This window comes from Lissotriton helveticus, chromosome 11 (genome assembly GCF_964261635.1).
Source record: "Lissotriton helveticus chromosome 11, aLisHel1.1, whole genome shotgun sequence".
NCBI lineage: Eukaryota > Metazoa > Chordata > Amphibia > Caudata > Salamandridae > Lissotriton > Lissotriton helveticus.
In genome coordinates this window covers 1,111,136,933-1,111,162,066 of record NC_136072.1, presented here as the reverse complement: position 1 = coordinate 1,111,162,066, position 25,134 = coordinate 1,111,136,933, and the positions used below count along the sequence as shown (strand labels likewise).

At 46.9% G+C, this 25,134-nt stretch overlaps 1 protein-coding gene across 1 annotated transcript in view; it reads left to right on the top strand.

The window, feature by feature from the left end:
• Nucleotides 1-25,134, top strand: part of LOC144791551 (solute carrier family 2, facilitated glucose transporter member 11-like) — a 275,527-nt gene that overhangs the window by 64,494 nt on the left and 185,899 nt on the right. Inside the window, exons 4-6 of the mRNA XM_078666268.1 lie at nucleotides 3,218-3,347; nucleotides 3,456-3,604; nucleotides 24,165-24,352. Coding sequence (XP_078522394.1) covers nucleotides 3,218-3,347; nucleotides 3,456-3,604; nucleotides 24,165-24,352 — 467 coding nt within the window. The remainder of the gene's footprint in view (nucleotides 1-3,217; nucleotides 3,348-3,455; nucleotides 3,605-24,164; nucleotides 24,353-25,134) is intronic.

Genomic DNA, 25,134 nt, shown 5'->3' with positions numbered 1-25,134 from the left:
GGCTTCCCCGCCCGCCGCCCGCCCGGCGCGTCCCGTCCCCAGCCTGCCCCGAACCCCGCCTGACCCGCCCCCCGCCTGCCCCTACATGAGTGCCCTTACCTCTGCCGGCGCTGCTCCCGCCTGTCCGCTCGCACCACCGCTCCTCCCCTGCGCCATGTCTGCCACTCCTCCTCCGCCGCCAGTCCTCTGCTCCTGACGTCACCGCTCCTCCCCCGCGCCATGTCCGCTGCTCCTCAGACGCCGCTCCTGGGACGCCGCTCCTCCCCGTGCTCCTAACGTGACCACGCACGTCGCGTCCGGCACTACTTTTGAGGGACTACTTTTTTTTAATCTAAAATTTTAAATAACGTTTATTATTTTAATTTATGTAGCCTATACCCATCTACACACCCTGCCGATTTTAACGGTGTATCGGGTGTGTAGATTGGCGCAGTGGTTACCGAGTTTACCCGCCTCAAAGCCTGAAAGTTTCTGCTTTATTATATTAGTATAGATGGAGGGTATGGGCTGTGTAAGTAAGAAAATTAAGTTTTCAAATTACATAACAAAATCCATTCACCTCCTTTACATTTGTGGCCCTGTTATGCAGGGAGATTAGACGTATAGTTCCTAAGGTCAGACTCCATCTTATGCAAGCTCGACTCCATCTTAGTCGATGGAGACCTCCATATGCCTTAGCTTAGACAATGGAAGGCTCCATATTCCCAGAATTACTCAGAATCATTGTCTTGTCTGCATTTCAATGCAGATGCCGCCAGGTCTTACCTTTCTAAAAACTGTGATATTGTCTAGTTCTTCAACTAATGACATAGATACAATAACTATCGCTACATTTGTTTGGGTGGAATATCTCCTCCTCATTATGTCAAAGTTTCATGAGACCACATACAGACATATAACCAAAATACTGTATCTGAACTGAAGTCCTTGTGCCTTATATGTTCATAAGGATACATTTGGGAGGCATACCTTGATGTACATAATCTATGTCAGACAGTCCTAAATTTATGTCAGAAATTCCAGTTTCTGATGAGATTTAGGATATAAGGATTGCCACTTGACTCCTTGTCAAGAGAGCTTCTTTGCCAAGCTTTTCACCTGTAATTCTGCCAGAGACCATCACACTTGCTGCCAGCACACTTCGCGTTTTGCAGAAGATACATCTTGTCTGAAGATTGAAGTTGATAACGCTAAGTCCTGAACGATGACCGACTAGTTGCTACAGAACTGATAAAGACAGCCTTTGCTGTCAACAAGTTATGCAGTGGGTTTCATTCTCTCACTGTATTGGGCATTGAAGTAGGCATTAGGGTGTTAGGTTCTAGATTATGACATTTTAACAATGTTAGAAATATTCATTTTACTATTGTTACTTATAACATGTCTTGTTATTGTTTTTAGAATATTCAGTGCAGTTATAGATATAATGAAAAACAGATTATTCCAGTAAAATTCAAAACATTTTACTTAAAAGTGTTCATTCCTCTTAGGGTAGTGTGTGTTATACTGTGAATATCAAAATAAGGTGTGTTGCTGTTTTCACAGTCCCAGGTCCCTTTGTGGGAGTGTTATTAACCCCTTGGCTGCGGCGGTAATTCCGCCGCGTTGCTGGGGGTGAGGGGGGACCGCACGGCGCCGACATGCTGGTGACGGAACCACTCCGTCACCAGCCACGGGTGGGCTGTGCTAATGAAGGAGTGGTTCCGTCACGGCCCCCCCCGCCTAATAGAATGCGCCGCGCAGGCGCGAAATAAACGCCGTGCAAGTGCGGGGCCTGGGCCGTGACGGAACCACTCCGTCATTAGCACAGCCCACCCGTGGATGGTGACGGAGTTGTTCCGTCACCAGCATAGAAGGAGTTAAACCAAAAGCAATAATTCTATGTCAATTACGCATTGAATAGTGTTTTGCAGGTCTGCAATAACTTGTCATTCACATTCATCACTGGTGCATTGAACCAAGTTCACCCATGTCACCCGTGGGTGACAAAGCACTACTTGTAGAGTTACGCCAAAGTCGTAACTTATGCAACAGCTTTGTCATGGATCACTTTTACATTACAGAAAATAAATACAACCTTTGACTCATCATCTTCGCTTCTTTCATAAATGTGCTTTTTAAACGTCCCATCCTTCTCTGATGTCATTCCCTAGTTTAGGGTTGAATGCAGGTTACAAAATGGTGGAAAAACTACAAAAAGGCCTAGGGAAAAGCAAAAATAAAATAGATGCAGAAGTGTTTGTGTGAAAAGTCCTGAAATGTTAACAAAAAGAAACAATGTATTGAGGTGTTAAAAAGCGTTCATTGTATATGTACCTTAGTACTGAATTCTAGCCTGAGAGACTATGGGGCAAATATACTAAGGGGCAGATTTATAAAGGCCTTGCGCCGCCGGGGCGTCACTTTTTCCCATGTTAAAAATGACGCACCGGCGGCGCAAGGCCTTCATAAATCTGCCTCTACATCACTCGTGCAGCGCCGTAGGTGACGCAGGGCAATGCACAGGCTTATTTGGTTTTGCTTGGCTTTGTAAAGACATGTTACGCAATGCAGCGGCTTGCGCTGCTTACCTTACATTTCTTGGTGGTAGGCACTCCATGAGGGGGAGGAGGGGCATTCCCATCCCTCCACCCATGGATTTCACGCAAATTCAAAACCTAATAAGGTTTGTTAAGCTGGAATTGCTTGAAATCGATACTCCTAACACAGAGAGTCATAGCGAGGAGGGATGTGTTTATTTCTCCTTGTTACCTCCCCTTTCTAGGCATGATGAATTTTGCATCATGGTTGGAAAGAGGAAAATACATCTTTTAATTGTTTTTGTGCAGGAAGGGATCCCCTCCTGCACAAAAACAATTCTGCCTTTAACGCGAGCACAATTGCAGTATGGGAAAGGGTGACTGTATTGGTGCTAGGGCGGCACAAGTGCTGGGAGAGAGCAGAAGAGCGCCATATCTTTGTAAATTGGGCCCTCTTCACCTCTCACTCATTCTCGCCACGAAGCGCAGCAACTTGCCCTGAAGGACTGCATTCATTCTTAGTACATCTCACCCCAGGTCTAATAGGAGAATGATTGTCTCCATCCTATCCCCCATTACATTATTCTGGTGCAAAGGAGACTGGCCAATGTACTCTGAACCACACTAACACAACCTGCTTGAGGGTTTCTCTGTCTGCGTCTGCTTCTGCAAGTAACTGTTTTGTGTTTTTACCTTAGGCTTGGGTATGAACGTGTGCATCCAGTACCTGGGCGAGATAGCCCCCAAGAAGCTGCGTGGTTTAATTAACTCCTCCGGCCCCGTATATGTGACTGCTGGGAAGCTCTTTGGACAACTTATTGGGCTACGGTAAAAAAAAAGAATCTGTTTCTGCCCTTATCCTGTTTGACTGCGCCAGTGATTTCCACTCTTCTGCCTTACCGCCAGCCAGTGACTATCCGTTGTGTCTTTATACAGCGAAGCAATGGGGACAGAGAGCTTGTGGCCATTTCTCATGTCGGTCTGTGGCCTGGGGGCCCTGCTGCAGCTGGTCACGCTCCCACTGTTTCCAGACACACCTCCAAACCTCCTGCTGGTGCAACAAGACAAGGAAGGCTGCATACGAGGTCAGTGCGACTGCTTTATCTGAAATATATTCCTAGGGCTCTGACTGAATAGGGGCCGCTGAAGGGTGATGGACCCCGCATCTCAGGGTACCAGTGGCTTGTGTTAAGCCCCTTTAAGATGTGCCTCACGCCCAGGGTCATCCATCATTTAGGCCAGCAGGGCCGTCACAATGGAAGGACAGTTGAGGCTACCTGCCCCTGTTAAGAAATGTATTTAAATCATTATAAAAACAGGCCTGCCAGGTCCCTTTATGAGGCTTCTTTCTGGTTCACAAATCTATTGGTCAAGAGTATCTTGGTTTTTTCTTTGTCCGCTGTGTTTGTGCACTAATTACTTACCACTAATCGTCAATAATATAGGGGAAGGGGAGTGAGTATGAGGTTTTCCAACAACCAACCGTGTGTGCCCACCTAAAAAAGATAGGGGTGGGCTGGACAGGATGGTGGGAAGGAAAATGTGTGAAGTAAGGAACATTCTTGGTAGCATGTGTGTGTACATAGATTCATAAGCAATTAAAGCACAACCTCATAGCTTCATACACATGGTTGAGCTGTACAGCAGGGTTGTATAAGATACCATAAGACAAGACTGTTACACAGTAGCTTATTAACAAAGTGGCACAATGCAATGCTAAATTCACACAATATACACTATACAATATTATTACGACCAAAATTTTGGAATTCTCTGCCAGCACCACTGAGACTAGAGTCAGACCTTCTTCGTTTCTGGAAGATTCTGAAGACCTGATTCTTCACCCAAGCTTATAGCTAGACCTAGACCTTCTGATTAGTGACCTTATTAGTGACCTCAATGAAAAATACCAGCGCCAAGAAACCTGTTGGTGAACTTGCGCTCTATAAGTTCTGAATAACATAACATAATATGTATACACACAAGTTATGGCACTGCTGATTTGGCACTATTAGTTGTGCCTACTTCTCTGAATTGTGTGTTTTAAAAAATATTGCTTGAAAGTCGATCACAGTTTAAAAAACTGCTCAGTGCAAAGCCACCGGGCAAACAATTGAACAGTGGTTTTAAATAATCCTATTGTGTATTGAGGCAAGCTTAAAGTAATGCAGCAAACACAAATGCCCTTTATCTCTGAGACCACCCCTGGACCTCCACGATACCCACTACAAAAACATCACATCAAAGCCCAATTTTCACATTCATTTGCCATAATGGATAGATTTCATAGTGAGGTAAGCAGTCCTGACAATCCCCAGTAGTGCTGCAGGTTCATACTTCCAAGATATATTTGAACTGATGATGTGACATGGTGCATTTTCAGGAGAATTTGTAAAAACAACAAGCATAGATGACGGAGACTGTTCATAAAATGAAGTGTCAGTTGACCTATCATATATCATATTATAAACAAAACACATTGGTTCACATGGTTTATCTACATCTACGCAAAAATGAATCAGCAAACTTGTATTCAGAGCACTCATTAAATGCAGAGTCAGAAAATACCTCTCCCAATACTTATTTTTTAATTTTATAATTTTATGAAGGTATGTGTAATCCCCAAGGAACCAGGATATATATGAATAGAAACGGTTGGAGTATCAATACAAAAAACAACAGCATACAAGTTTCAAGTTTATTTATTTAGCAGAGTTACTTAAAACCATTGCTACAAAATAACTCATCACATGTCATCAGTTAAAAAAATATTAAAACCAGTTAAAAAACACTATAACCAATTAATGTTTACATTAAAGGAATAAGCAGTTATTTAGCAGCGTCCGACTTTTCCTTGTCAGCTGTGTTGCTGTTCTGACTAGGCATTTTCTTCTCCACTTGTTTCAAGAATTTAACAAAGCGGCAGTTAAGCTGCGTGTCCTTGGGTGCAAAACATGCCAGCACAGCCTGTCTCCATGTGCAAATACCTCTCTGATTAAAAATTGGTTTTAAAAGCTGTCTCCTTTCCTTTGTTAGTTCTTTGCATGTGCAGAGAAGGTGCAGCATATCTTCTTGCGATTTACCACATAAGCGACAATTGAAATCAGATTGTTTTTTCAGCCAATATGGAAAGTGCTTTGTGCATGGCAGCAAGCCTAATCTGTATTTTAAAAATTGAATTTTTGTATATTTGGCAAAACCCAAAGCTAGATACTTTTGTGCAGCCAAGGAGAAATAGGAACTCAAGATCATCCAGCCATGCGACCTCCTTGTTAGGGCTGCCTTATCTTCAATACAAGATTGATTCATTACTATTTCCTTTGTTGATTTTTTAAGGAGGCAGTGTTCAGTAAATCTTTATTTCGACAGTAAAAACCCATCATAAAAGTACAATTTATACAATTACAAAATTCATTAAAAAAATGCATTAAATTACATTTCTGAACTTTTTGACATTAAAAAAGAAAGACCGAAACAAGTAAGGGATACATTTCATATGGGGAGGTAATATTCCTTGTATTCCTCAACCTTACTGCCACTTTTAAAAAACTAGTAATACAACATAGAGTATGCATATTGCTAGCTTTCTGCAAAAAGAGTAATGCAGCCTTTGCCTGGCGGAATTTCTGTTTCCTGAGGATCTCAACCAAAAATCTACGCCTCGGATTCCGATAAAAAGAACATAAAAGTACAAAATGAAGGGTGTCCTGCGGAGACCTATTGTCGCAGCCGCAGGCACCCTTCTGCTCAATCGTTACAGTAAAACCTGAGGGATACGCTAAAATATTAGGTAACAGATTGAGCCTAAAATGACATAATAAAAATCTATCATGTTGGTTGTACATCAGGAACAGATAAGCTTCCATACCCTCCCCATTGCTGACTCGACAATGAGCTGCAATCGATCCTTTCAACATATCAGCATCATGTCTAGCAGTTTTAAATTTCTCTTTAAGCATCATTTTGACCCTTGCTTTACATCTAGCAGAATTCATACAGGGTCATTAAAGAGGAGGTACTCATCTATACTTTCTAGAGCATTCTTAACATATTTTAGCCACGGGATTTTTAATCCATTCTCTCTATGCAGGCAGTCCAGAATAATCTCCCTAGTCAGTGCTGCCTCTGGATTGGACCATATTCTTATCCAAGCCATAATTGGCCTCATCTTGACATGGTCTGAGATGTATTGGGTCTCTAGTTCCGTGTGCACTATTTCAGCAGGGATGGAGTGTGGGACTTTCAATACTCTGCGGAAAAATTTGTCTTCTGCTAATTGTAGTTTTTTAGGGTCCCTGAAACCCCACACTTCTGCTCCATATAGGGCCTTTGCTACACTAATTGAGGAATACATGGTCATAATTTGTTCGGGGCACCATCGTCCTAGCCTACTTGCAAAACTTAATATTGCACCACTCGAGGAAACTAGCTTTGTGCAATGCTCCATCACAAGAGGATTAAATTCGAGTTTGCCATCCATCAAAAGGCCCAGATACGGGAAGGTATCCACTGACTCCAACGTATGTGTCCCTATTTTGTATACAAACTTTTTTGAGGGATTTTTCCCGGCCATCATGACGAATGATTTCTTCAAATGTACGCACAGATCTAGACTGGCCATAAACTGAGCAAATCAGTCCACCAATTTTTGTAAGCTCCTTGGTGTCCGGGCGAGCAGACCCGCGTCGTCCGCGTACAATAGTACAGGGATTTGACGAGATCCTGTTCTGGGGCAATCCACCGCTAGGGCAATTAGTGCACTTTCCAGGGCGTTAATATAAAGTGAGAACAAGAAGGGGGCAAGGATGCACCCTTGCCTTACTCCTTTTGTGCATGGAAATTGTTCTGTACATCCCCCTTCCTGATTGTAGCGGACCACAGCCATCGTATTCCAGTGAACTCCTTTAGAATATTAATTAGCACCGCCTCAATGCCCATATTAAGCATCATTGCCCACAGTTTTGACCTATTTACATTGTCGAAGGCTGCCGCTAGATCCATAAAACCCATGTAAATCGTAATATTACTAGCTTTAGTATACTTAGCAGTTAGCAGGTATAAGTTTAGGCACTGATCACTGGTCGACTTACCAGCTCTGAACCCGTACTGAACGTCCACCAAGGTACGATGCTCTTCTGTCCAATCCATCAGCCGATTCAGAATTACATGGCCAAGTATTTTAGCAGACACGTCAATTAATGAGATCGGTCTGTAGCATTTTGGGTCGTCCTTGCTCCCTTTCTTAAATATCGGAACGATCAGTGCGGTGGACCAAGAGCGTGGTAGACCAGAACTGATGGCTGCGTTTAAAACCCTTGTTAGAATCGGGGCCCAGAGATCTATATTACTCCTGTATAGATCTGGTGGAGTACCATCAGGCCCCAGTGCTTTATTTGGGGTCAGCCCATTAATTGATAATACTATCTCTTCTAATGAGAGGTATGATTCCGGGTACCCTCCCAGGCCCCCTCATTGACTTCTGCATTAGGGTCGCTATAAAGGCCCTTAAAATGAGCAACCCATTGTTCCGGGAGGATGTTTGTACTTATCACCGGGGCAGTGTGGTCTTGAAAGCACGGTCTATTTACTATCCTCCAGAACTCTGTAAAACCCCTATTCTCACCTGCCTCTCGCAGGTCTGCCCAAACTTCTGCTTGTAGGGTGATCTTTCTTGCTTTCACCTTCGATTTATAGGTTTGCCTGAGTTTGGCCACTTCAGCCTTGTCCCTCGGTTTGGTTTTTAAAGACAGTTTTAGGTTCCTCAGTGCTTTTGAACAACTAGCATCAAACCATCTTGGTTGATCATTGCCTTTTCTTGGCCCCCTAGTTTTCAATAGTTTGTCGGCCAGTTCTGTCAGGGTCCTGAACACTGCCACTAAAGTGGGTCCTTCAACTTGGAGGTCCAAACACTCCTCAACTTGTTTGCTACCCTTTTGAATTAAGGTTTTATAAAATTCCTGGGGATTTATTTTTGCCCACCTAAGTCTTCTCCCCTGATCTGTTGGCTGCAGGCTAGTGTCCCCTGGTTTAGTTCCCCCCCCCCCCAATATTACATGATATTTCCATGGTTAGGGGGTTATGGTCACTGAAGGTGCTCCATTCCGTGCTAACCTTAGTAATCCTCGCTTTGGAAAAGGAGGATATCATAATGTAATCTATAATGGTGGAGCAACCTCTCCCTTTAAATGTTGGGACGTACGTACCCTCCACCTCTTGGACGATCAGGTCAATGGTATGAGCTAATAAGTGGGTTTCTGTTAGTGCAGTTAATAGTGAACCCTCACTATTATGCTCAAAGTGCGGACCATTTTTTAGAGGGCAGGAGTCCCATCCTGTGCCAGCAGATGACAAGGTTTGGCATAGGTGACAATTAAAGTCTCCCATTAATATTACTATTGGTCCTCCCCCTCCTGTCTTCTGTTCTGACTCTTGAATCAGTCTTTCATCTATCTCCCACAGGACAGCATTCTCTCCTTCTACGGGTCCTGAATTATAAACGTTGAGTACAAATAACCTCAGCCCTCTACCTTGGAACCTTATTGCCTGTAGTGTTTGTGACGTCCATGCTGGTGCTGACCATCTACCTTCTAAGGTTAGACTGACATAGAGGGCTAGCCCCCCTTTTGCTCTTCCCATTCTGCTTTCCTTTGCTGGCACAAAAAAGCCTTTATAGCCTTCTATTTGATACTGCGAGGGATCAACTGCCCATGTCTCCTGCAAGGCTATTATGTGGAACCCTTCTAATTGGTTCCGCCAATCTATGTTTTCAAATTTGCCTGCTATGCCCGCTATGTTCCATGACATGATGTTCAGCTTTCCACCTAATCCTATTACTCTTTTCGCATCCAGCTCGGTTAGCCTGGGGTTAACCCTATTTACTTGCCCATCCCTATCTCTTTCCACTTTCCCAATGGGAGTACATTTTGATACTTCGTTAGTTTGCTCCCCCTCTAGTGCTTCCATCTCACATTCAGCAGTTGCCCCCCTCCGAATATTTTCCTTGCTTTGTGCCCTTCCTTGTAGTCAATCATTCTCGTTCAAGGATTGTAGGGGACTAAATCTATTTAGCCACTGAGGCCCACCCTGATTTACTAATGGTTGGGCACCTTTCTCCCTAAGCGTTGCCCAGTACCCCTCAATTGGCCTTCCCCTTCCCACCTGTCTAAATGGTGGCTGCTGTAGAACTAATTTCCTGGGATAGAAATACCCTAGTGGCATTGTCCTTATCATGCTATTTACATTTCTATTGTGGTTGTCTACAATGTACTCCACTAGCTTAGGGTTTCTGAAGTTTGCAATGATGCAGTTACCTTCCATATCCTTTCTTCTGGAGCCAACCCAACTTGCCCTTCGTAGGTGTAAAATTTCCCCTGGTTCCCCCCCTGCAGTGGTCTGTGTATATTTAACCAAGTGGTAACTTTGCTTTTGAGTTCTGTGTAGGTTTCCCTCTGCCCCTTTCTAAGTTCTGGTACCCCCGCGAAGATAACAACATAGGGGCTTGCTTCTGGTGGTAAGTTTACACGGGGTAAGGGATCCTGTGGTATATCACTCGGCTCCCTATTCAGATGTGAAGTATACGTTTGATTACTTGTGGGGGGTATATGTGGTTGCCTTTGTATTATTTGTCCCTGGGCTGATTTCCCGCCCACATTTCCATTTGCTTGTACCCTTCCCTCCCCCACCTCTGTAGCTGTTTTAGGCTCTGCATGCACCTGCACAGTAATGCTTTGCTCGGTACTAACACAGTTGTTAATTGCAGGGGTTGGTACGATTGTTGCTGGCATTACTTTATCTAGATGTTTAGCAAGTATAGTATCAGTGGCCTTACCCTGTTTGTACAGTTCACTGCTAATTTTATCTAACTTGCTTACTAAGGGTTTAATTTGATTAGATATGAATGCCTCCAGATGTTTTTGCAGGTCTAAGATTACGGCATCAAGCCATACTGGTGGGTTTAAGGGGAATCTAGGTTCTATTATCAGTTCTTCATCCTCCACCGTTCTACACTCGTTTCCTCTATTACATCTTTTCCTCGTGTTTGATTGTGTACTCTTACTGCCACTTTTTCTTCCTCTCTTCCTGGGAGTTTTCTTTCCCCCATTTCTTCTCTGATCATTATTCCCTACTTCTGGCTGAGCACAGGGTATCGTTTCAGCTGACTTTTCTAGGGGGCCAATGTCTGGGCTATCGTTAAGATTTAAATCTGCAATTTGTATGGGAGTCAAGGGCAAATTTATTAAAGTGGTTGAGATACGCTTCTCCGTTCGTTCTATCTCCCCTGCTACTTTCAAGGACAGTTGGGGTATTTTTATGCATCGCTACATTGCTTATCTCAGAACCTCCATGTTTTGTTGACAATGGGGTTCCTGGGTTGCCTTTGTTGGAGCGAGTTTTTGGTTTGGTAGCCATATCCGACCCTCCCCAATAGTATGTGGGGTGTATTACTTAAACAAATCAAGAATATAGGCCCCTATATCAAGGATCGCTTTACTATCGGTTAATACGATACCCAGGCCCAGCAAAAGTCAGACAGTTTTTCTTTTTCTTTTTCAGGCAGCAGGTACTACAACAGTTTCGAGAAGCAAATCCAAGGGGGTTAGCCCGTCCCATCCCTGGTCGTCCCCTGACGGCCACAGATGGCGCGCCCTCTGCCCGGGCGCGTCCCGTGACGCGGGTGGAGCGGCTCGTTGATAAGTGCCTCCGGGCGCGGGCAAGTGACGCGGACGCTACAGCCGGCGTCCACGTGTTGCAGCAGTGCAGGCTGGGGTTTGTAGGCAAGAGACCCGGTGTCTGGGAAAGCACTCTCCCCACTCGGCGGCCGCGGGATTTCACAAGCGGCGGCGGGGGAGATTGAGGCAGGCAGTCGTGTGAGGCAAAGCGCCTCTGGTCAAAGCTGGCGTCAAGGTAGTTTTCGCCCCTGCTCCCCAGCAGCAGCGGCTCGTTGATAAGCACCTCCGGGCGCTGGCAAGTGACGTGGACGCTACAGCCGGTGTCCACGTGTTGCAGCAGTGCAGGCTGGGGTTTGTAGGCAAGAGACCCGGTGTCTGGGAAAGCACTCTCCCCACTCGGCGGCCGCGGGATTTCACAAGCGGCGGCGGGGGAGATTGAGGCAGGCAGTCGTGTGAGGCAAAGTGCCTCTGGTCAGAGCTGGCGTCAAGGTAGTTCTCGCCCCTGCTCCCCAGCAGCAGCGGCTTGTTGATAAGCGCCTCCGGGCGCGGGCAAGTGACGCGGACGCTACAGCCGGTGTCCACGTGTTGCAGCAGTGCAGGCTGGGGTTTGTAGGCAAGAGACCCGGTGTCTGGGAAAGCACTCTCCTCACTCGGCGGCCGCGGGATTTCACAAGCGGCGGCGGGGGAGATTGAGGCAGGCAGTCGTGTGAGGCAAAGCGCCTCTGGTCAGAGCTGGCGTCAAGGTAGTTCTCGCCCCCGCTCCCCAGCAGCAGCGGCTCGTTGATAAGCGCCTCCGGGCGTGGGCAAGTGACGCGGACGCTACAGCCGGCGTCCACGTGTTGCAGCAGTGCAGGCTGGGGTTTGTAGGCAAGCGACCCGGTGTCTGGGAAAGCACTCTCCCCACTCGGCGGCTGCGGGATTTCACAAGCGGCGGCGGGGGAGATTGAGGCAGGCAGTCGTGTGAGGCAAAGCGCCTCTGGTCAGAGCTGGCGTCAAGGTAGTTCTCGCCCCCGCTCCCCAGCAGCAGCGGCTCGTTGATAAGCGCCTCCGGGCGTGGGCAAGTGACGCGGACGCTACAGCCGGCGTCCACGTGTTGCAGCAGTGCAGGCTGGGGTTTGTAGGCAAGCGACCCGGTGTCTGGGAAAGCACTCTCCCCACTCGGCGGCCGCGGGATTTCACAAGCGGCGGCGGGGGAGATTGAGGCAGGCAGTCGTGTGAGGCAAAGCGCCTCTGGTCAGAGCTGGCGTCAAGGTAGTTCTCGCCCCCGCTCCCCAGCAGCAGCGGCTCGTTGATAAGCGCCTCCGGGCGTGGGCAAGTGACGCGGACGCTACAGCCGGCGTCCACGTGTTGCAGCAGTGCAGGCTGGGGCTTGTAGGCAAGCGACCCGGTGTCTGGGAAAGCACTCTCCCCACTCGGCGGCTGCGGGATTTCACAAGCGGCGGCGGGGGAGATTGAGGCAGGCAGTCGTGTGAGGCAAAGCGCCTCTGGTCAGAGCTGGCGTCAAGGTAGTTCTCGCCCCCGCTCCCCAGCAGCAGCGGCTCGTTGATAAGCGCCTCCGGGCGTGGGCAAGTGACGCGGACGCTACAGCCGGCGTCCACGTGTTGCAGCAGTGCAGGCTGGGGTTTGTAGGCAAGCGACCCGGTGTCTGGGAAAGCACTCTCCCCACTCGGCGGCCGCGGGATTTCACAAGCGGCGGCGGGGGAGATTGAGGCAGGCAGTCGTGTGAGGCAAAGCACCTCTGGTCAGAGCTGTCTTCAAGGTAGTTCTCGCCCCCGCTCCCCAGCAGCAGCGGCTCATTGATAAGCGCCTCCGGGCGCGGGCAAGTGACGCGGACGCTACAGCCGGCGTCCACGTGTTCCAGCAGTGCAGGCTGGGGTTTGTAGGCAAGAGACCCGGTGTCTGGGAAAGCACTCTCCCCACTCGGCGGCCGCGGGATTTCACAAGCGGCGGCGGGGGAGATTGAGGCAGGCAGTCGTGTGAAAGCGCCTCTGGTCAGAGCTGGCTGGCTTGAGCACCTGCTTTATTTTATCTATTAGTGCTTCCTGATCGGTCTCTGACCTTTTATACACACAAGAGGCATGGACTTGCATGGAATCCCCACACGTTTGGTCCCGCTCACACACTCGCGGTGTGCACCGTCTTCCCACCATTTACCCACTATGATGGACAGTTGAAGCTCAAATTCAGTGATGCATAAATCAGCCCAAAAACAATCGTGAGCATTGTCCAGGCTGGGCAGGTGTGCTTTCTTCCCAAATCTACCGTCGAAAATCAGCTGTGATGCTGGATAGAGGCCTTTGCATCCTTGACTTTCACGAGCGCAATCCGCAAATCCGCAAATCCGCAAATCCGCAAATCCGCGGATTTTGCGGATCAACAATACGCAAATCCGCAAAATTCGCGGATCGTGGATCCGTGAAATCTGCCCATGCTTACTAGGGAACTCATTTTGACCGCAACATCCTTCAACCACGAGTCCAATGATCGCATGTCTGCCCGGATAAGGGACACCTCCGAGGACACAGCATCGATGTGTAATTCCAGCGACATGCGCACTGTCGTAATGGCTCTATTGATGTCCTGTAGAATCGGTTCTTTCTTCTTCCCATCCGGTTGTGTCTTCTCAGCGGGTCCCATGCATATTTGTTCAGTTTAGCCTGCACTGCTGCTTTAGTGCTACGACTCCCAGCCATGGCGCAAATCGAAAACAAGATACAAGCTGTCCTGTGCTTACGGGGGGCGGGTGCCATTCGAGCTGTCACTCGAACCACCTCAAACAGGGCCAAACCTAGGAAGGCTACTCAGGAGGGGGAGGGTGCAGAGATTCCCAGGAGCAGTGTCCAACCAATCCAGGCAGGCACATGAGCCAAGGGAGCTCAGCACCCCTCCCGCAGCATCCGGCAGCAATCCACACCGGGCCCAATATGGCGTCACCCACAGGCCACACAACCAACCAAATACAGCATCCCTCATCTGTCTGGGCCCCTCACAGCCTGGTTGCAGTCACTTAATATAGATGGAGCCAACCGAGGGAAATCCTGTGGAGCTCAGAGATCAAAGGACCCAGAGGTGGAACCACAGCACACCGGCCCGGCCCCTACATTGGACGGGGATCTCATGGGGCAGTCAGGCATCCTGGTGGCTGGTGGCAAACAGGCAATGGGCGCCGACCCTGCCACAGCCGCAACAGGCATTAGCTTCAGCACAGGTCCCTCACGGCACCATGGAGATGTGGAAGCGCCGCAGGTCAGCCAGAACAGGGCCACAGACCGCGACACAGCAGAGTCCACGCCTCGAGAGAGGCGGCCTCTCACAGCTCCAAGTGCGTCAGCGGCTTGATCTCTGGAGCGGCCGACCGGACTGCGATGGGGAAGGGCTCAGTTGATGCCCAGTACCTTCCGCTACTTTCCGGTGAAAAAACACACCAACTGATGGATCTTTTACATACCGATAGTCAAGCAAACGGGCGCTTGGTAGGAGCCGCCTCAAGAAGCGTCCATCGTCCCTGGTGGTTGGCCACGCCCCTGGACATGTACTTTACATTTTTACATGTCCTGGTAGTGAAACTCTCTTAAATTTGTTTTTTTGCTCCTGCACGGCCTACCTCTCCCATAGGATAACATTGGGTTACCTTATTACATTTAAAAAGTGATACCTTTTAGTTAGGTGCAGGTAAGAAAGTCAAGTTTGGCCTCTAAAGAATTGTAATTTGAAACTCTACCTAATGCTAAAATTGCATTTTAAGTCACAATTCTGAAAATGACACTTTTAAAAAGATGGCATTGTCTTGCCCCAACCATTTGGTACCTGGAACATGCATCCTGAGTTACATGGCTAGGTGTAGCTGGCAGTTGGCCTTGATGAATTGCTCCCATATAGTGAGATAAAGGGGGAATTGGTGTTGGCAGGATGGGCCATTTCTGACTTGAAGGTTGGAAGGAATTGTCACCTACTACACATGAACATCACAAAGACTCTGCCTCAGCACACTCACAAAGGGTTTCACACCACTTTATTGTGCCCCCGGACAGTCTGCGACCAGGGTGGCAGAACATTCCAAGCATCTCTGGGGTTGAACCCTTTAGATACTTCTCCTTCTTCAAAGCTGGCACCATGTATAAATATCGGGCCCTCAGGTCCAATTCTTCAGTACATATCTGGATCTGAGGAAGCCTCACTAGCAGAACTGTTGAACTGCTCTGCTGCAAGGAGTACTGCTACTCTGCTGCCCTACTGCCTGAGTAAGAAGGACAGGACCTGCCTTTTGAACTCAGGACCACCATAGTGACTCCAAGGCTAGTTGGCGACCACCCTGAGCAGAGCCGCAGGGGCAGAAAGACTCCATTCAATTGCAGTCAGCACCTGGACTCTGCCTACTGTGAGTTTTGCCCTCTGACCCGTTCTCCATCGTGGTCAGCCTGAACTTATGACTTTTCCCATGTCCGGTGCTTCCAGGTAACCACAGTTGGCACTTTGTGCTTCTAAATACTGTTTTCACTTAAATCTTTAAAATTGCATATCTCTGGTTTTACTGATTGACTTTTTGTGATATTAGCCTCAAATAATTATTAAAATGTTACTCTAATTTTTATACTGGTGTGGGATGTTTCTGGTGTTGTGTTTTCACCTTATTACTGTTTGAAGTACTGCATAATTACTTTACACATTGCGTCCAAGTTAAGCCTGACTGATTTTGTGACAAGCTACCAGAGGGTTAAGCACCGGTTATTTCAGAGTTTGCTTGTGTTTCACCCCGTAAATAATTGTGATTGCTTCTTGAGTAGGGTTACAACCCCCAACCCTGCAATCAGTAACCTAATTTCCTACAATACTATTGTTTGTTGAGAACTGTAATCAGAAAACAGGAAGAGGAGGAAGGGCTTTTTTTGCTTGAAATATCTATTTTACTCCTGCCATACGAGTGAAAATGCAAACATTTGGTTGTAGTGTATTAGGATGTTTAGTTTCCTGCGTTGTAGACTAGCCATGCACTATCTTCAACAACTGGGGGACATCAAATGTTTTTTTATGTGAGCTTGTTTTTAAGATCAACTGTTTCTTCACGCAATACAATGCACTTTGAGTGATTTATATCGATAATTTGTTTTTAGCAAGTTGCATTTTTTTTAAATGCACGCTCTTCTAATATTTGAGTTTATGTTGTTTTTAATAATAGTGTGCATGAATTCACTTTCAGTGATCATTTTATAGTTTGTATTACTTGCAGTATTTTCATTTTTATGGTTGCATATTGCTTTCAAATAAAGAACATGAACCCGAAACTCTTCATAGGTGTAGCATGCTACTCGCAGAAAAAGTGCTTTAATGCCTCGTCAGGGGTAGTAAGCGCTAAATAAATGCAATTACAATACAATACAATACAGTAGGTGTGCTAAAATAACCACTCCACTATACAATGCCAGTAAAGAAGCAAAGTGACTGAGCAAATGTTTTGAAGCCTCTTTTCTTTTGGAGCTTAACTGTTTACTCCTTGGATTCATTTATCACCAATTAAAATCACTAAAATTACCAGATCACCAAATACACTCCTTGTAATTCACCCTGAGGTTAATGAGGCAGAACAGTTCAAGTCATTCTCGTAGCTCTGCAAACAATAAAATAGCATTAATATATAAATGTCCTTTTACTCCATCTATTTCAAAAAAGTAAAATACTTTTATCACAATTAGAAATAAAAAATGTACACAATGAAAATCAGAGATTTCTAAATCTCGCTCAACTAGAGAACTGTGTAAGAAGATTCCCTGAGTTAGCCATTTAGAGAACCGTTCCCCGGCTCTTTTCACGGATTTTATAATGTAAAACCTCATTCAGTTGAGAAGGTCACAATATAAAAACGTTTCCTACCGTTTTTGTCACACTTTCCTTTGTATGTATCAGAAACTTTTTCAATGGAAATTCTCTTCCGGGGATCAGACGGGGCCAAGTACCTTTATCTGACAATTGAATTGTTCAGCGTCAGTTATATCTTTATCATTTGCCAGCCATAGAAATTCTAAATAGGTGGGCAATCACAACTGATGGACAATTTAAGCCTCTCTACCAGTTCTGCTTCTTGAGGCTCTTTTTGTTAAAATAAATGCAAATCTAAAGCGCACAGCTACCTAGAGGCATCCCGGCGCTGGGGGCCGTTGGGAAGATTAAGCAAACTATTGCCCAGAGTCACCTTTGTGCTGGGCAGACCCCTGCCGCCGGACCCAGGGATCAAACAAATATCCCCAGCGTCCGGTGTCAGTCGCCCTGGGCACGGCGCCACACCTATTCCCAATTTGGTGATGACATGAGCTCTGACAGACACAACTGTCTCTCGCCACACCTAATATATATGGGCCTGTTTGAAGAAGAGGGGAGACACGTGGACACAATGTATGTGTGTATGTATGTATAGGTATTCTTATATAGCACATTTGCTGTCACCCTACGGGCATCCTGGCGCTTAGACATTCATGACATACAAGATGTTACCAGCGTCCGAACCCTATTACAGCATCCTAGGGAACAAGTGGGTTTTCAGGGCTTTCTTAAAGGAAGGGAGGTCTTCCATACCCCTCAGGTCCAAAGGAAGGGAATTCCACAGTCTCGCTGCGGTGAACCTGAAGGCCCGACCTCCCATCCGGGATCGCTGGATCTTGGGTACTACTACCAAGTAGGCTGAAGCTGACCGGAGTAATCTGCCCGGATTATACCAAGAAAAGAGGTCCTGCAGAGGGAGCGGACCTTGACCATGGAGAGCCCTAAATACCAGGCACAGAGCTTTAAAATCGATTCGCTGCGAAATTGGCAACCAATGGAGGTCCCTGAGTGCCTTAGCAGAGGAGTCCAGGCGACGGCGCGACAATGCCAATTTGGCGGCGAAATTCTGCACTCGCTGCAGTTTCCCCAACAAGGTGGCAGGTGCCCCCAGAAGCAGTGCGTTGCAGTAGTCAAGTCGACTTAAAATAATGCTCCGCACTACCTCTGGTCTAGCCTGTACCGGGAGCAAGGGTAGGATCTTGCGCAGCGAGCAGAGCAGAGCAGTGCCATGCAGGTGGCTACCGTTTTGTTCACCGACGCATCTAGTTGCAGACTGGGACTGAACATCACACCTAAATTCCGCACAGACTCAACAGGTGAATCAATCACTTGGAAATCAGGGGGCCAAAAATCCAATGGGAGAGGCCTAGGGGTACGATCCATCGAGCAGTGCAGCACCTCGGTTTTCGAGCTGTTAAATTGCAGGGAGTTGTTACCTAGCCATTCTGCCGTGGTGCTCATGCATCAATGGAAGACCTCCTGGGATACCGCCTCCTTACCTTCAAATGAGAAGATAAGTTGGGTGTCGTCTGCGTAGTTGGTTATTGTTATACCAAAGGATGTTATCAACGAGATCAGGGGACGGAGGTAGAGATTAAATAGGATGGGACTGATGGCCGACCCCTGTGGTTCGCCCTGTCCAACCCTCCTGATGTCAGATTTAAAGGGTGGTAGGGCCACCACCTGGTGCCTATGATCGAGGTACGATCTGAGGGTAGCGTTGCTTATGTCTTTGTGTTCAGGCGCGCGGGAGACTGTTATGAGACGCGGAACTATCGGTAACAGTTGAGACACTCTTTGATTGGAGAGCAGGTCGTTTTGATACGGAGAGAATTGTTTGAAAACAAGTGAACATCGTATGGACGCATTCAACAGAAACAGAACAGTGCTGTAACAACAGGGTACTTTTGAAGACTCGAGATTTGTGGATTTAAGAATTGAGCAATACGAGAACAGATTCGCCCCTGATGAAGGCACCTTGGTAGTGCCGAAATGCATTGGGCACCGGGCACTTTAGAGAAATTGTACAGCACATAACATTGTTGAATGTAACATGAAATGTAATGCTAATGTTGTGGTTTTGTGAATGTAATACAATTCATAGAAATACAATGTCATAATTTGGTAATATACAGATGAAAACAAGATAAAAAATATCTAAAAATAAATAGAAGCAATTAAACAAAACAGAAAATCCATTGTTTGTTAAGAAAATATAAATTGTTTAGGTGCATAGCACCAAGTGGATAGTGCACGGTTCGTTGGGCCAACATACCCAACATAACTAGTATGATCGAGGTACGACACCAGCCACTGCAGGGCCAGACCAGACACTCCAACCTCCGTCAATCTCCTGATCAAGATTGCGTGGCTGACCGTATCGAACGCAGCCGACATGTTAAGCAGCACTAGAAAGGCTGCTTGACCCTGGTCGGCACGCGTCCGAAGGTCATCAAGAACAGTCACCAGTGCCGACTCCGTCCCATGTGCTGGCCTAAATCCAAACTGGGCCACATCCAAACACTCGGTGGACTCAAGAAAGTTGGAGAGATGTTTTGTGGCCAGTTTCTCCAGGATTTTGGTTGGAAAAGGCAGCAAGGAGATCGGCCTGTAGTTAGCTGGACACATAGGGTCCAGATTTTCTTTTTTCAGCAGTGGGGAGACCACTGCTAATTTCCAGCAGTCAGGCACTCGTGCAGAACCCAAGGACTGGCAGCAAATCGAGAAGAGGGGTGGGGAGAGCTCATCCCGAAACAATTTCCAGAACCTAGGTGGGAGCGGATCAGATGGAGATCCAGAGGACACCCCATCAGCTAAGGCACAAAAATCCTCGAAGGATGGTAGAGAAAAATTGTCCAATCCCGCTGATATGCCACCCTCCTTCCTGGTCTCATTCAAGGAAGAATTATCCGCCATCTTGCCGGTGGACGGGGCAAGATTATTTAGGATGGTAGCAGTTTTGTCCTCGAAGGCTTGTGCTAACGAGTCACAGAGAGCCTGAGAGGCCGGAATGACATTTTTTGTGCAATCTGGGTGGGCTAAATCCTTCACGATTTTAAAAAGAGCCTGGGACTTATTCGCAGCAGCCTTCAACGAATCCTCTAGAAATCTAATCTTGGCCAGCTTGATCTGAGCTTTATAGTTCGCCAATGCCTGTTTAAAGAGGCTTTGTTGTGGTTCTAGGTACTGTTTCCTCCAGGCCCTCTCAGCCTGTTTGCACTGCAGCTTGAGCTGCCGGAGTTCTTCTGAGTACCATGGCATCGCAAGGTGAGTCCTAGCTCTAATAGTACGCATTGGAGCCGAGGAGTCAAGAGAGGTTAAAATTCGCTGACGAAAGGTCTCGTAGCTCACGTCCACACTAGTTCCCAAATGAAGCCGTCCGGAAGCAAAGTAGGCAGGGTAGAACATGTAAGAATTCTGGACCATTGTCTACCCATCCTGGTGCCACCCGTCCTGCCCTTCTTAGTAGCAGCGGCTGAGCACGAAAGAGAGAAGAGGACAAGAGCGTGGTCCGTCCAACACTGAGGTAGAATATTCCTCAGAGACGTTTGACGAGCGTCGGCGAAGAGCAAATCCAAGATGTGACCTTTGGAATGAGTCTGGGTGAGTACGAGCTGTTGCAACTCAATATTACAGCAAGCTTGGACCAGCTCTACAAAGGCTGAATTCGTTGGTCCCTCAGGCCAGAGGTTGAAGTCCCCTAGCACCATCAGCTTTGTGCGGGAGTGAGAGAGGTCATAGATTAAATCTATGAGCTCTGAGACAGCCGATAGCGAGCTGGCCGGGGGTCTGTAACATAGCAACCTAGTGTATAACACACCTCCCTGATCTTTAATAGAGAAGCCCAGCAATTCACATCCAGAAATGGCCTTGATATGAAGCTGAGAAAGATCTAATGTCTCCCTGAATATAAGGCCGATTCCACCCCCTCTGGCTCCCATCCTCGGATTGTGAATGAATTTGAAACCAGGGGGGCAGGCTATCCCCAATTCCACCGAACTGGTTGCTGTGGTCCAGGTCTCTGTCATGAAGAGTACGTCTAGACCGTGCGACTCTATCAGCAGCGCGATTTCCTCACAGTGCTTAATAAGAGACCTCACGTTCAGCAGGCCGCAGGACAGGACATCAGGGTGCCTGCCGATGGAAATCTGCTTACTGATTGGGAGATTGCCGGGATTCAGGCATACCAGTTCGTCGCGGGAGTAGGAGAGTGCGACTCGCTGATGTGAGACAGAGTTTCCGGTGCCCGGAGCGTCCTGTGCGCGAACGGGCGCAAACGGGCTTACCTCTGGCGCACCTCTGGCGCTCCGCTGCGCGCCGGCGCTGCGCGCTTTGGGGTCAGCCATTTTATATAGCCGTAAACGCGGGAGTCCTGCAATGCTATCAACTAGCCCCCCAACCAAGATGGCGCCTGCTATTCGGCACTCCCTGGTTCCCTCAACTAAGATGGCGGTTCCAGTTCCAGCAGCGCGATGTCCCCAAGAGCAAAAGTGCCCTGAAGCGCTCTAATTCCCGCAAAGTGCGGGTGAGGTCACAATTAAAATGCAGGTGAGACCTACTCTTCAAATGTAGCCCCCCAATGCCAAGCCGAGAGAATATTGCGCCTAGCGCCAAGATCGTCAGCGCGAGCGCGCAATGGAGCAGGTAAATTTAAAATTAATTAAAAACAAGCAAGCAATGCAGCAACAGAATCCTTCAGCGCGCGATAGTCATGTAATCTGACCTGTCGGCGAGGAAGTTCCGCTTTTAATCCCTTTCCAATCGCGGGAGTCCTGCAATGCTATCAACTACCCCCCCAAACCAAGATGGCGCCTGCTATTCGGCACTCCCTGGTTTCCTCAACTAAGATGGCGGGTCCAGTTCCAGCAGCGCGATGTCCCCAAGAGCAAAAGTGCCCTGAAGCGCTCTAATTCCCGCAAAGTGCGGGTGAAGTCACAATTAAAATGCAGGTGAGACCTACTCTTCAAATGTAGCCCCCCAATGCCAAGCCGAGAGAATATTGCGCCTAGCGCCAAGATCGTCAGCGCGAGCGCGCAATGGAGCAGGTAAATTTAAAATAAATTAAAAACAAGCAAGCAATGCAGCAACAGAATCCTTCAGCGCGCGATAGTCATGTAAAGCATGACCCTTGCTGCCCTGACATGCACTCTGTAGGAGGAGACAGTGAGTCTGTGTCTGTAGAAACCATCACCTGCTGCTGCAGTCCAAATGGAAGAGCCCGGGTTCTGTGCGCCATAGAGACTATTTTGGCCTTGATTACATACACCTTGGAGCATGGTGTGCTGTTTATCACACCGATTAAAAAGAAAACGGATGCGACGTGAGGGTGGGATAAATAGTGTAGCCCTCAAAAATGGGCCACCACATCTGATGTTGGTGCTTTCTGCACAAAATACGCATGCCCTAATATGTACCAGGCTTCCTTCCCCTTTAAACTTCAACAGTGCTAAACATTGGATCACCATAGGTAGTTAACAAGGAACATCTAATCGAAGTGTGGAAATGATGGGCCTCTAGCTTGTCAGCAGGAAATGCAGGGTCAATCCTCAGGGAGAGCAAAAAAAAACACATTTGTTTCTGGATTTGGGCTGTTGGTAGTGAAAGGATTCTTAGAGGTTCTTGGGTAGTGGAAGTTGGAGGACGAATGTGGCCAAGAACTTGTGGTACCAGAATATCATGAACTAAATGTTGTCTACAAATCTAGCCTGTCCAAAAATATAATTTGCAAAACTATCAGCTCTCTGGAGCTAAAAATGGAAAATCTTTACCCAATGGGACAGTAAGTTTGCAAATTATATTTTGTGCACAATATTTTGGTTAGACTATGTTTTTGTCACTGACATACATTCGAGGAAGGGGGCCTACTTGTAGTGTGTTGTTATGTGTTGTAGATCGGTCCCGTAATAAAAGAGAATTGCTGAATAAAACACACCAGTGATTTGGAGATGATGTACCTGACACACAGAAGTCTATACAGAGAGCTACAGTTTCAAAGGCTGGGGCAGTGTAATAGACCAAGTGACAGTCTTTTTGAGAGCAGTTCTGCAGAGAGGAGAGGCTAAAGCTTGCATGCAGAGAGTTGTTTTGGAGAAAGTTTGCAAGCGCCAGATAAAGGGATGGCTGAAGGACAAGTGTGGGTGAGGAGAGGTGGCATATCTGTGCAAGATGGTGTTGAAATAAAAGTGGACGGTGACAATGGTGGGCTGCTAGAGTTTAAGAAATTATGCCGGTGGGTGGGCCCTTGTGGGCCATTTAGGAACTATATCAACAAAGAATGGACAGTGGAGGAACTCCTTGTGGCCTTCTGTGGAACGCAATGTGGAAGTTGCTGTACGTAGGCCTGCCACGTTTAATAACAGCGACAAGGTCATAGAAAAACAATCAACCCAATGACAACTGTGGAGTTTCTGGAAGGCTGATATGGTGTGGCAGGTGGTGGGCTTCACACTCTAGTTGGCTTAGCTGGTTGACCAGAGATCCTGAAAATAAGATTTGGATTTTTTTAACAATGCTTGCTGACACCATGGCATTTTCAGCCACATCCATTTACGCAGCTAAGGAAATAATGTAAGATGCAGGAGCTTTTAAATAATGCTGTTTAATATATGCCATCAATCATGACACTTTGTAGAAGCTTTCATCTCTCCTTCCCATCCTGAAACAAATGAGCAGGTTCCTCTGAGGAAAAGGGGACTGCACAAAGGTATCTGCCAGCTTTTCAACCAGGCTAGTTTATCACAGTCTATCGTAGGAGTGTTCACCATAGGTCCAAGAGGGATGGATCCATGCCAGATTTCCACAGAGGATACATTTCCTTACAATGAATCTTTATTAAATGTATTTACATAGTCATTGATTAGCTGAAAATTGTTCCCCCCTGACTTTCAAACAGCCCTGGTCTACAACTTACTGGGTTATCATTTTCACAATGAACATGCTAGCTATTAACTTATTCAGTTTCCCAATTCATGCCACTTTGACATCTGTTGGAACAATGGAGAAATAAAATACCACACATAGCGCAACTTTCTAGGAAGGGTTGGTAAAAAGATGGCCAAGCGCAATATTTAATTAATAACATTGAGCAAGTAAATCTACAAACTGAATTTGCGAATGGCAATATGTTTTCATGTGACGTGTACTTGTTATTTCTTCTTCCCAGCCATGAAGAAGCTCTGGGGTGAGGGCGATCATCATGCAGATATCGAAGACCTACTGAAGGAACAAAGCATCAGGAAAAGCATCAAAGTTCTGACTTTTATGGAACTTATACGGGAGCGGTCACTGCGGCCGCAGTTATGCATGCTCATCATCATGATCCTCAGCTTGCAGATGAGTGGGATCAGTGCAGTTGAGTTCTTGTTGCCATAATACATCTAAGACAGGCAAGCAATCAGGAATGCAGAAGCAGAACCTCTCCACCACTCATAGCAATTCACATGAAAGAAAGAAAGAAGCAAAGAAAGAGAGAGAGAGAAATAAATAAATAAATAAGTTAACTAGACATAGAGTAGCATTCGTTGAATCGCTACATTAGGGAAACTGACATAATAGGACACCAGGTGCAAGCCAAGAGTGTTTTTAATGTAAAGAGCCTGCACACTTGATGTTTCCCATATATGACCCACCCCCATGGTGTAAGCCTGTGACAAGCAAAAGGGGCAACATGTCAGTGATTGTGAATGAAACAGATGCCCATAAATTTGGGCAATGTGTGATTGAGTTGTTGGCAGTGAAAGGATACTAAGAGCGAGTCTTGGGTATTGGAAGCTGGTGCTCTAATGTGGCCAAGGAGATGTGGTATTGTGAGATCCATTGCTGCAACAGATGTCAAAGTTGCATGAAATGAGTCAGTGTTCTGCTACCCTTTTTTTGCTAGGTTCTTGCTATACAAATAACACATACATACAGTTACTACTGAGAGGTGGATTATCTGGCCATGTGCAGACCACTTGAGGAGATTAAGGATTCATGGGCAATACAAGGAGCTGTGGACATATAGAAATACATTGGGAGGAGCCTTGGTTGCATGAGCATACAGTTTGAGGAGCATTGGGTGCAGTACATAATGTGAGGAGTTGGGGGCACATGGACATTTATTGTGAGCACTTATGGACCAATGAACAGACAAT